This window comes from Meles meles, chromosome 5, assembly GCF_922984935.1.
Source record: "Meles meles chromosome 5, mMelMel3.1 paternal haplotype, whole genome shotgun sequence".
Taxonomy (NCBI): Eukaryota; Metazoa; Chordata; class Mammalia; order Carnivora; family Mustelidae; genus Meles; species Meles meles.
Genome location: NC_060070.1, coordinates 91,588,131 through 91,600,139, shown reverse-complemented (window position 1 = coordinate 91,600,139; position 12,009 = coordinate 91,588,131). Strand labels below are relative to the sequence as shown.

Genomic DNA, 12,009 nt, shown 5'->3' with positions numbered 1-12,009 from the left:
GGCTGTGATGGTGGCACCTTGGAAAAAGCTCTGGATTTGGGAGTCAGGAGATGTGCCTGGGCCCGGCCTGCACCCTGCCATGCTATCCGGTCTTAGTTTCCTCATCTGTGAAATGGGGGTAATGCAGAATTCTGGTGTGAAATATTTGAAAGCATTTGGCTTCATTAATTGTTGAGTGTTAGAATAATCACATAAGGAACACACATTATCACCAAAGGCTTGTTTTGAAGTTTAAATGAGTTAATGCATGAAAAGTACCGAGAAGAGGGTCAGCTGTTGATAACTCGTAGCTATGAATACCGTTTACAAGAGCACAGTACAGTGTCATGCAGTTGGAAGACCGGGGAAGATGGGCTCAGCTAGCAGGGGAGTGGGGTCCCGCGAGTGTGGGTGCCGCCGGGGATGGTCACCCCCATGGAGACGTCCAGGGATGCGGGGGCCAGGTGGCAGGCTCCCACCTGGTAATCAGGCTTGGTGAAGTAGTCAAGGCTGGCGATGTGGTCCAGGAAGAGGTGGAACTCGGAGGGCATGTGCTTCAGCAGCATTCGGTGCTCATACTTCTCCTTGATCATCCCTACCTGCTCCTGGAGGCAAGAGGGCACATGGTGACGGAGCCCCCGTGCCCCCACGCCCCCTCCACCTCCTCAGACCCAGCCCCACAGGGCTTACCTTGTCCTTGATCTTCCTCCAGGGCAACTGGCCCACGGCAAACTCCACCAGCATGTAGAAAAGGGACCACAGGTCATCATGGCGGCCCATCTCCTGGGGGGGTGGGGGGCGGTGAGGGGAGTCACCCACAGCTCTCGGGTCTTTCCCTGGGACTGACACTTCCTGAGGGGGTCTGGCCTCAGGGAGGTCGGACACCCAAATTCTGTGAGCAGAGCTGAGGTCTCCCTGAAACCATGGCTTTCTCCCTGATCTTCCAAGACACATAGAATCCCAACATCAAAACTTTCATCCATGCTTCTTCCCCCTACGTGGATGGTGTGAGCAGAGAGGAGGGAATCTCCAAAAACAAGGACAAAGGTGAAGTCACAGGGAGATGGCAGCGGAGCCTTCTTCCAGCCGTGGTCTCTGGTGTGGCAGCTCCCAGCCTCTGCCCCATACTTCTGTCCCCACCGCGATGGCTGCCCACCCGTCCCTCTTCCTGAGCTGCACACTCTGCCCCTGACCTGGGCCCCACTGCCCCCACCTCCTCAGGCCCGGCTCTGCCACTCACCCGGTTCTTGTGGGCATTGACTGAGGCATAACGAACAGTCCCTCGAAACCCGGCCACATTCCGGGGCTGCAAAAGGGAGAACACACAGCAGGGCCCTCACCCACCACCCCTGACTTTGGCCGCATCTCCATCCTGCTTACCGAGCCTAACTCTACCTACTTTTTTTTTTTAAAGATTTTATTTATGTATTTGACAGACAGAGATCACAAGCAGGCAGAGAGGCAGGCAGAGAGAGAGGGGGAAGCAGGCTCCCCTGCTGAGCAGAGAGCCCGATGCTGGGCTCGATCCCAGGACCCTGGGATCATGACCTGAGCTGAAGGCAGAGGCTTTAACCCACTGAGCCACCCAGGCGCCCCTAACTCTGCCTACTTTAACCGGGACTGCCTCCCTCCTCCCCCAAGCCTGACACACCAACCCCAGTCCTACCCCCGCCTCCTGACCCTGCTCACTGCCCCTGTGTCTGTCCCTGACCCAGGTGGGCAGCCAGATCACAGGGTGCGGGTCACGGGGTGAGGCTAATGCATCTATGACAGCTCCAGGAGCGGGGGGACGGGCCGAGTGTAGACCGAGCTGGGTGCTGCTCCTACTGAATCCCAGGCCGGGCCTGCTTAGGCAGCTGCAGGAAGATTTGGCGAAGGGTGCCCGGGTCGGGGAGCCAGGTGGGGCGGCCGGGGGTCCCTGCGAGCAGAGGTACTCACGGGCCGGACGTCCCCCGTGGTGTTGGTGTACTGCCGCGCCAGCCCGAAGTCCAGCATGTAGCACTTTCTGTAGGTGGAGGGCAGCCTGCCCATGGCAAAGTTTGACTGGGGAAGACAGTAGCTGTGACCGTGGGGCTCCAACCCCACCCGGCCCACCTCAAGGGGCGCCAAGAGCCATGGTTAAGTGTAAACACCACCTTGGACCGCAGGTCATCACATCCCATCTGAGAGACAGGAGGGATCCCCCTTATCTGAGAGCTGAGCATCCCCAAGGTCAAAGAGCTTATCGGGCGTCTCCAAGATCACGCAGCAGGTGATGATCCAGCTGGGGATGGAACCGAGGTATGCATCCAGCCCTCAATCCTTGGGACGTTCCCAGTCCTTGGGAACGAGTGACTTAGTGACCCTGTCCTGCTCTGAGGCAGCAGCAGACCTGAATTGTTCTTGCTGTGTGACCTTGGGCCATTCAGCCAATCTTTCTGGACCTCAGTTGTCAGTCCTTATTTGAATTGGAGGTTCTTCCAAGACCGGGATCCAAGATGCCACACAATCAGCTACTGGGAATTCCTCACCAAGCCCAGCCCCTCGGTCCCTTTCGTGCTTCCCCAGCCCCTGCACCTTTCAAAGTTCAAGGACTACTCAGGGCAGGGGTAAGGGAGAAGAAGAGAAGAATAGAGGAGAAATGTGGGCCAGGGGCAGTCAGGGGAGAGGAGGAGGAGGGCTTGGGGCAGAGAGCAGGAGGAAGGGACAGGTAGAAGAGGCTATTCCTGCCCCAACCACAGCTCTGGAGGAGAAACCATGGGACCTGGAGAGGGAGAAGTGGTGGGGGTGTGCTTTGGAGGAGGGGCCAGGGAGGGCAACCCTCACCGGCTTGATGTCCCGATGCAGGAAGCCCACAGAGTGGATGGCCTCGATGGACTCCAAGATCTGCTTGCCCAGCCGCAGCGTGGTGCTCAGCGTGAAGGTGCCTCGCGGCTGGCTGCGGCGCAGGTCGGCCAGGTTCCGGCCCTGGGGTGGCAGCGGGGGCTGGCTAGGCTCAGCTGCCCTGCCCCCTTCCCCGCGGCACCACTTGACATTCCGCCCAGCCTCATCCCCAAAGCTCTGTGCCCACTCCCCATGCCCATGGTCACAACCCAAGCTTTTGTGGGAGAGTGGAGGGAGGACCCCAAGGGGACTCACCTGGAGCTGCATCACTACGTAATTAAACTTCTCATTCCGGCCACAGCCAATGAACCTGCACACGTGGCTTTTTCCTGGGGGAACAGAGAGGGGTCTCCCAACACCCACCCCTTCCTCCTCCCTTCCAATCCTCAAGGGTCTCCAGTGAGTTCTTGATTCCTCGTCCCATGACTTCTCCCACTCCCTCTGCCTGCCCCTCTCCCCACCACCGCCCTTAGACTCCACCCTGTCTCAGCATCCCCCATCAGCTCTCCCTTAGCCCCAGACCCCAGATCCCAACCTTCACCTCTCTGCCCATCCTCCTGCCCTTGACCCGCACCTTGCAGCTTTTTGAGCACAGCCACCTCCATCTTGAGAACCTGCTTGGGCTGCTGGGCTGACTCCACCTTGAGGGCCACATTCTCCCTGGTCAGCAGGTCCATGGCCTCGTAGATCTCACCAAAGCCCCCACCTCCGATCTTTTTCAGCTACGCAGATGGAAGAAGAGGATAGGAAACACAGGGATCAGGCTCAGCAGCTCTGCGTCCCATCCATTGCTAGCCTTCCTTGGTGGGGGTATGGTTACCCTTGAAGAGGAGGACCCTGTGTCTGTCTTCCTTGCCCAACCGGCCAGGGCCCCCACCTCCTTTCCTAGTGCCAGAGACAGCTCAGCCCATGGGCGTGCATGCGTGTGCGCACGCACACAAACACACATACACACACACACACACACACACACACACACACACACACAGCGCTAGATGTCAGAGTGGGAGGTGGGAGAGGATATGAGAACTCTGACTCCATACAGACATGGAGACGAGCCTTGTAGGGTTCTAAAGAGATCATGGGCCATCGTGAAACTTTTCTTCTCTGGAAGGACAAGAAATATCACCGTTCCCCTACTCCTCGACTAGACTAAACCACCACCATCCAGAAGGAAAACGAATTTCCAGAACCTCCCGGCTTCAAAGTGGATCTTCCAGAGAAGCGGGCCCTTCTTCAGGTGGGCAATCTCCTGACAGGTGTTATTAAAGGGAGAGAGCGATGGGGGGAGGAAGTATTTGGGGGAAGACTCTCACCAAAGGGTATTCACTGCCCATGCCTGCTGCTGAAGCTCACGGCACTTCCTAGACCCCTAGTCAGATACCCCAAACCAGGGTGAGCCTCCTCTGGGGGCCAGGGGCACGTGCGGGGACCCTGGTGGGAATGCAGGTTTGGAGAGTCCGTCTATTCCCCCCCCAGGGGGCGAGGCAGTACAGACCTGACCCTCTAGGCCCTCCTCCTCCAGCGTCCCAGGGCAGGCAGTGCGAAAAGGCAGAGGGGAGAACTGAGTTGGAGGAAGAGCCAGCCAGGGGAGATGAGCAAAGCTGAGTGATGGGGAGGGATTAAAATCATTTCAAGTCAGAGGCGCCGGGGGTTCCTGGAGAGCGAGTGTGCTGCTGGCAATGATGAGGGACAAGGAAAAGATGCTGAGTTCTAAGCCGGGACTCAGTTGGTTAAAAAAGATGTACAGCTCACCTCACGGGTGGCCTGCCCTCGCTGAACATCTTCCAGAAGGCTCACTCGCCTCCCGTTGGCTTGTTAACTCACCAGCGCAGCTGGGCGTGCTGGCGATTGGGCAGAGGCTGCTCTGATCAGCCAGCCTCTAAAGGGACTCTGAGCCCCATGCATCTCTAAGCCCGCCCCTTAGCACTTCTTCAGCACTCAGGTCCCATTAAATGTTTAATGGTGGCTGAAGCATGGGGATGGAAGGGGGAAGGGGGCAGGCCAGAGCCCAGGGCTGGGAGCTCCCAGCGGGTGACAGCTGACACCACTCCAGGAAGAGACAGAGGATGAAAGGAAGATTTAGACAGAAGTGCACCTCTGGCTGCGTCCTGAAGGCTCTTGTGCCCAGGAAGGAGACAGGGAAAGAAAAAGGAGGAAAGACGGTGTGAAACCAGAGTCTCTCTGTACTTGAGACAAAAGTTAAGTCAGACTCCTAGAAGAATTTCATTTAAAAAAAAATTTTTAAGATTTATTTATTTATTTATTTGACAGAGAAAGAAGGAGAGAGCACAAGCTGGGGGAGCTGGAGAGGTAGAAGCAGGCCCCCGCTGAGCAGGGAGCCTGATTTTTGGGGGGTGGGTGGGCATGATGCCAGGGCCCTGGGATCATGACCTGAGCCAAAGACAGACACTTAACCAACAGAGCCACCCAGGCGCCCCTCCTAGAAGAATTTCAGAATCCGGAGGGGATAGATGCAGACTCAAGGGAAGAAACGGCATGTCTCCCTCTGGGGAACTTTAAACTCAGGGGAGAGTCTAGTATCTTCTAGAATCCTTTATGGTTTGTTGTGTGCCGGCATAAAAGAAAGGGGGTGAGGGAGAGAACAAAAGCCCCATCTGGGGTTTTGTGTTCCAGACTCCCAGACATCATCTCAGCTCGTCCCCTAAGGTTCCTGACAACACAGGTGCGGAAGGTCATAAGAGTCACCATTTTGCACAGAAGGAAAACTAAGGTGCAGGGAATTAAGTACTCTGCCCCAAGTCACACTTGCTAGTAAGCAGCCACGCCAAGTTTCCCTTAAACCCAGGCACTCTGATTCAGAGCCCACAACTCCTAACCACGACCCCACAGCAACTGGTGACAGCACAGGGCTTAAAGGTGTGAGTGCTGAGATTCAAGCCCGAATCTGCCAAGCTCCAAAGCCCTCCTAAGAGGTGGTAAGGAGGGCTCAGGGCACCAAGACATTTCCAATACCCTCTCCCCAATTTCCGAGGGTGGCCAATGGTATTTCTCTGCCATCTTCACTTCCAAACAGAAGCTGTTTCTCCTCTCTTAACCCCCTCCATACCCTGCCACACCCATTACCGAACCTCCCTGAGGCAGCAAGCTGGGGGTCTGCGCCCACCCACTCACCTAACACCCCTCCTCCCCAGGCCCTACAGATGCCACTCACCCATCGGGCATAGCTGGCACAGTGGCCCATAATACTTTTAGGGGGCCATAAAAATGTTTCAATATGTTTAAATCACAAGGAAAGCAAATAACCTCTTGGGTCAAAACATTTTAATATATAATGTTAATTCATTCCTGTTTATACCAATGCAGTCACAAAATATAGCTTTTAGTACTTTATTATAGAGAAAGGGGACCATGAAGGCAAAAGCGCCCAGGGCCCATGAAAGTCATAATGTAGCCCTGTCCAAGCCAGGTAACCAGAATGTTCTCTCAACCTCTTTTTGACAGACCCTATTCCTTCCCTCCTAATTTTTTTTCAGAATCCCCTCCCCTGTCAAAGGAGGGCTACTGAAGGGCAAATATGATACAATAAGACCATCATTCACTTAGGAAAAGGGAAACCGGTTTCTTGGCCCAGCTCTGGGTCACCTGGAGTGAGTTTCTTAAGTTTTTTCCTCCACGTTTCCTCCTCTGTGAAATGAAAAAGTTATTCTAGAACTGGTCACAAAGACTCCTTCATCTCTGTGCTCTTGATTCTTGGGTGGGCTAATGCTTAGGAAGCAGTAATGCTTAGTGGCCGGTGACCCAGCCATCAGATAGACCTGGTTCCACCCAGCCGTCCTGAGAACGTGGGAGGTGAGTCAGTCTCTGTACCTGTTTCCACACCTGTGAAAAGGGGGTAATAATATCTATTCCATTGTTTGGTAAAATAATGCAGGTAAGGCATTTTGCACAGTGTCTGGAAACAATGAGTGCTCAAAACGAATGCTGTTTTTATCAGTGGTGGTGGTGTTTGCTATTCTGATTCTGAGAAGCACCCCTCAAGAAGGGTCAAATGTTCTTATTTGTAAATACTCCACCTAGTGTCACCACCCCTCCCTTCATCCTGGCCGGTTCATTTTCTCTTCGGTTCCTGAGTTCTGCCTCCTGTCTCTGTCCCCCGCCCCTCACAGGGAGATGGCTGAGGGAAGGCATCTGGTACCCCACCCTCTCTACTTCTCCAGGAGCCAGGGAGGGAGTGATGGTTAAGAGATGTCAGCCTGGTAGAGATTAAACACTTTCCCCTTCCCCCAGCAACCCTCCCACCACCGCCATTTCTCGCCCTACTCATCTCCCACCCCCTCCCTCAAAAAGCAGTGAAAAGTTCTAATCCAAACTCAGTATGGTGTGAACACCTTCTCTTTCTCACCTCTTCAGGGCAAACGTCCTTCTGCCTCCAATCTGTCAGAAACTAAGCTCTCATGTCAGGGGACCCAGAGTGTTTTTGAAGGAACACTCCTCATTTTGCCAAACCCTCATTCCCTTGATCACTGCCCTGGCTCCTCCTCCCCAATTTCTGTCCTGTCACTCTCCCTCTCAGGAAGTCCTCTCTGGGACTTAAATGGTCCCTTCCCTCAGCTCTCTGGCCCTCCAAGTGCCACCACCTCTCCCAGTCCCAGAGACATCTCAGACAACGCTGCCACCTTTGCCCCTATCCCTGGTCCTTTAGGGAACCTGCTGGAGGGGTGGTTGTTGCCATGGATACCAGCTAGCACCCAGGTCCCACTCTCTCCTCAACCTTGCAGCCCAGGTGAGCTGAGCCTCTCCCCTCAACTCCCACACACCCCCACACAGAGCCTCAGTGTAGGCCTGCTCTCTTCTCCCTCCTCTCCTCCAGGCTCCCCACAAGCTCACACATCACCCTGCAATCAGCCCTACACCATCCTGCCCCCACAATAATAAGAGGACAACAGAGAGCTCTTAAGCGACGAAAGGAAAAGGGTGTAGACAGGGATTGATTTGCGATAGGTCCCACTCCCCAGACACTGCCTTTCCCCCAACCCCTCACAGGTCCCCCTCCAGTCCAGGCCTGAACCCCGAGGAGGCTCGGACTACAACTCCCAGCAGGCCGAACAGCCCGAAGTCCTGGGCTGGATGAGCAAGGCACGCTGGGACATGGAGTCTCGGCGTCTTGCACCTGCCGCAGGAACCAGTGAAGGGAGGAGGGTGGAAGGAGAAGATGGAGTGCGGCTGCGGTGGGAGCAGCCCGCAGGGCCTCTTTCCCCAAAGCCAGGCCTTTCCATCCTCTGCGGAAGCGGAGAGACACATGCTCACTCACTGCCCTTCTCCAAGGTCCGGTAACGAAAGAGCCCCCTCCCCCACCCGCCCGCCTCCCCCACAGAGCTCTGCAGCTCCTGCTCCGACGTCCAACCAGGAGTTGTTCCAGGCTGGGCCCGAGCAACATGACCCAGCAGGGAAAGGGGTGAGAGAGGGCGCTGGGAGAAAGCGATTGTCCACAAGTGTACGCCAAAATAGTGACCTCAAGCAGTATGCAGATGAACTTGGGGGTACCTCCCTCTTAGGGGAGAGAGGTTGGGGGCAACTGTTTTAACAGGTCTCTGGTCCTCTCTGCTCCTCTCCTCCCCTCTTCTCCCCACCCCTCCCTTGGCCCCGCCGGGTCACTCACCACCTTCCAGCGATCCTTGACCACGTAGTTGGCCGGCAGTATGTCGGCCTGCTCCCCTCCCCCACTCATGTTGGTTTCGTCCTTAAGAGCAGCCGCTAGGCACTGCATCCGCCAGCCGGAGGGAGGGGTGTCCGCAGGGCCTGCCCTGGGGGGGCCATCTACCTGGGGGGGGGAGGGGCCATGAGTGGGGCAGGCAAAGGACCCGGGACCCTCCTGCAGATACGGAGGAGGGGAGCGCCATTCTCCTGGCTGGGCAGATGCTCCAGGGGTTACTGGGGGAAGCACTGTGTAAACGCCCCGGTGGAGGTCACAAGAGAAGACAGAAATACTATCCATGGGAATGGAGACACAAACTAAAAACTGGGGATGGGAAACCCAGCAACAGGACACACATGTTGAAAAAAGGAGAGGAAAATGCTGTGTGAGCAGGCTAGGGGGGGACAGCGTTTCCCAAAGAGAGAGATGCTAACGTGGAGGACACTTGTTACCCCCCCCCCCCCACCCATGCTTGTGCAGGGGACACTTGGGCTGAGAAGGGCCATCTGAGTGACTTTTGCCCCCCCCCCCCCCCGCACCCACACATTGCTACGCAGAGGTAACACCAAATGCCCATGGAGCTGAGCATCTGAAGCTTACTAAAATAGGGAGTCCTGCTGACCGAGGGGTGACCCGTGGGAGAGCCGCCCAGGAGTGATGCAGACCTGCTCATCCACCACAGGGGGTGGGATAATCAAGGCGAGGAGCTGCACAGCAGCCCCTTGGGGATGGTGCCAAGTGAGGAGGCTGCTGTTGTGTGAGGCACACACCATTCTCAGGGGTGAGTCCAACTCACTGACAGCCATGAGGTTCAGAAGCAAGGATGCCATCCATGGGATGAACAAAGGTGATGGACTCAGCACATGGATTTCAGAGGGACCACAGACCTGCAGCCACTCCCATGGAGAGAGACATGCTGAACTGGGCGGATGGGGTGGGGTCTTGGGGACAACAGGGTGTGGGATAGGTGTGAGAGGCGGGAGGAACGCCGAGGAGCAGCAGGTCGCGGTGGGCATGCACTGAGAGCTCTGACCACACCTTTCTGTCTGCTCTGGAACAAGAAGGCTGCAGAGGTAGAAGATGGATGTCAAAGAGTGTCCTGAGTGTGAGGCTTGGGAAAGCCCACCAGTGTTATCCAGGGAAATAAATGTGTGTGCACATGTATGTGTCTGTGTGTGTATCTGCACATGTGTCCTTCGGTGAGTATGTGTATGTCTTTGTGTGTCCGTGTGTCTTCGTGTCTGTTCCTGTCCATCTGTCCATGGGTGCTTATGCATGTTGTTGTGTCTGTCTGTGATGTGCATGTGTACAGACAGCGGGCTGCTTTTTGAGATTTCTGTCAACCCCGTGCAGAATTTGAATCAAGGCCATTTCCTGTCTTTCTTCCCCCTTCCCCCTACATTTTGGATAAGCACACTACTCTGCCCTCATAGTGACCCGGGAGAGTCACTGTGGGAAAGCAGTCGCTCTAGCTGGGGACAAGGTGGGGTAGAATGGAGATGGGGAGGAAGATAGTGACCAAGGTACGCATGGATGGGGCAAAAACTCCATAAACCTGTCTTTCCTTGGGGTGGGGATAGCTCCCCCAGGCTCCTGTGTCTAGTCATCCTCATACGGGGGCAGTATGGGGTAGTAAAGGCATAGAAACCACCTTCAACATGTCATAGTGGGCCATGAGGGACATGTGGAGAAGAGGTCTTCATGCAGAGGGACACCGTTGCTCTTGTCCTATCTTTTTTCAAGTGACTCAGCTGACTCTTTCTCCAAGCCACCCAACTTCAGAGATTCAGAACCATGGGGATGTCAATCAAATAGGCCGCTGCCCACCTTCTGCCAAAGTGGCTTGTGGGGCATCAGGAATCCAGAGGGCAGTGAGGGCAATGGCAGGGTACAGGGAGAGGCAGGGGGTGGGGGGTTCTGGACTAAAGGTGGAAACAGGTTGAGGACGAGACTGAAGAAGACACTGAACCAGTTGGGAGCGAGCCTGGAGCAGCTGGTGACCCCTGGTGGGCCTTCCAGTTCTGTGATGGTAGATTCTATAGGTTGGTGTGGAAATTTGGGGTGTAGCAACCAGTTTCAAGATGGACAAGCCTAGAAGGAACAGGTGGGGTGGGAAAAGAGAGTGGTGGCCAGAGGCTAAATGGGGTTCCCGGCCTCTTCCTGTCCACCATCCTCACTCTCTGCCTCTGAGGACTGCCCTCAGCTTAGACTAGGCTGGACGACAGACCACAAGGAACTTAGCTGCCCCATTACTGCCTCCTCAGGACCCTTTGGGTATGTGGAGGCATGGGTGTGCCATGGGAAGGGGCTTGTGGAAAAGGTTTTTATAAGTGTCTATCAGACAGTGTGGGGCCAATTGTGTGGGGGGTGGGATGGGGAGACAGGGAGACACAGCGAGGGAGGGAGCTCATCATGGTGTGTGAGTAGAGGTGTTGATGTGTAACTGTGCAAGGTGTGAGCCAGGTGTCTGTGTGAATCTGGGAGCACAGGTAAGGAGAGGTGAAGGAACCCAGGGAGGGGTAGTGGGAACAGGTGAAAAGAGACGAGGAAGGAGGAGGAAGGAGGCAGAGGTGAAGGGAAGGGATGGGGGGGTGGTGACAGGATCCGTGGAGGGGGTTGGGTAAGACAGAAGCAGGCGATGAGCAGCAATCCTGATGACAGGTGAGGGAGCGGCAGGTCCCCGGGAGGGGCTTCTGGGCAGGGCTGAAGGGGTGAGGAAGTAGGTAAGGCAACCGGCCTCAGGGACGGAGGGAGTGAGGACGAGGGAGAGAGGTTATGGAGGCAGCTGGGAAGGCTTGTCAGGGTGACAGCAGGGTGAAGCCGTGGGGACGGGGGCAGCGTTGAGAAGCGCGGTGCAGAGGCCGTGGGGTGCTGGCTGGCGAGGGCGAGTGTGTGTGCTGGGGCTGGGTGGGGGGGCGGGGGGCAGGGAGCCGTTCCAGGCCTCGGGATGCGGCCCAGGCTGTGTAGGCCAGCGGCGGGCGTCCCGGCGGACACGGCCCAGGGAGGGGGAGCTGGGGAAGGCTGCGCTGGGAGGCGAGCCGGGCCCGAGGCCCGCGGAGCCCGCAGGGGAGCCCCCGCCCCGACCCCGCCGGCCCGCCGCCGGCCCCGCCCCGCCTCACCTGCTCTGTGCCCGCTGCGGCTGCGGCTGCGGCGGCGGAGGCAGCGGCTCGGGGCGGCGCATCCCCCGGGGCCGGGGCGGGGCGGGGGCGGCTCAGTGCGGCGCGGGGCGGCCCGCTCCCTCCGGCGGCGGTGGCGGCGGCGGCGGCGGCCTCCCGCCCGGGATCATCCCCGCCCGGCCCGGCCCGGCCCCGATCCTCCTCGGGCGACGGCGGAGGCAGCGGCGGAGCGGGGAGCTGCCCACAATGCACTGCGCCGCCAGCATCAGCACCAACCCTGACATCACCGCCCCACCGCCCGGCTCTTACATCACCGCCCTTTCTCTGACATCACATTCCACTCCGCTCCTCTCTCCACGCCTGCAGCCTTAGGGTTCGTCTTCAGATGGTCCC

General features: G+C 57.1%; 1 protein-coding gene across 3 annotated transcripts in view; it reads right to left on the bottom strand.

The window, feature by feature from the left end:
• Positions 1-11,689, bottom strand: part of TTBK1 (tau tubulin kinase 1) — a 40,829-nt gene extending 29,140 nt beyond the window's left edge. For 2 of the 3 annotated variants that reach the window (XM_046005482.1, XM_046005484.1), the window contains exons 1-9: positions 11,620-11,689; positions 8,465-8,626; positions 3,416-3,563; positions 3,097-3,170; positions 2,785-2,925; positions 1,918-2,022; positions 1,220-1,285; positions 670-762; positions 459-584 (exon numbers count right to left, since the gene is read on the bottom strand). In XM_046005482.1, coding sequence (XP_045861438.1) covers positions 459-584; positions 670-762; positions 1,220-1,285; positions 1,918-2,022; positions 2,785-2,925; positions 3,097-3,170; positions 3,416-3,563; positions 8,465-8,572 — 861 coding nt within the window. In that variant the 5' untranslated portion in view covers positions 8,573-8,626; positions 11,620-11,689. The remainder of the gene's footprint in view (positions 1-458; positions 585-669; positions 763-1,219; positions 1,286-1,917; positions 2,023-2,784; positions 2,926-3,096; positions 3,171-3,415; positions 3,564-8,464; positions 8,627-11,619) is intronic. The other variant, XM_046005483.1, reaches the window with a different exon arrangement.
• Positions 11,690-12,009: the final 320 nt, after the last annotated feature.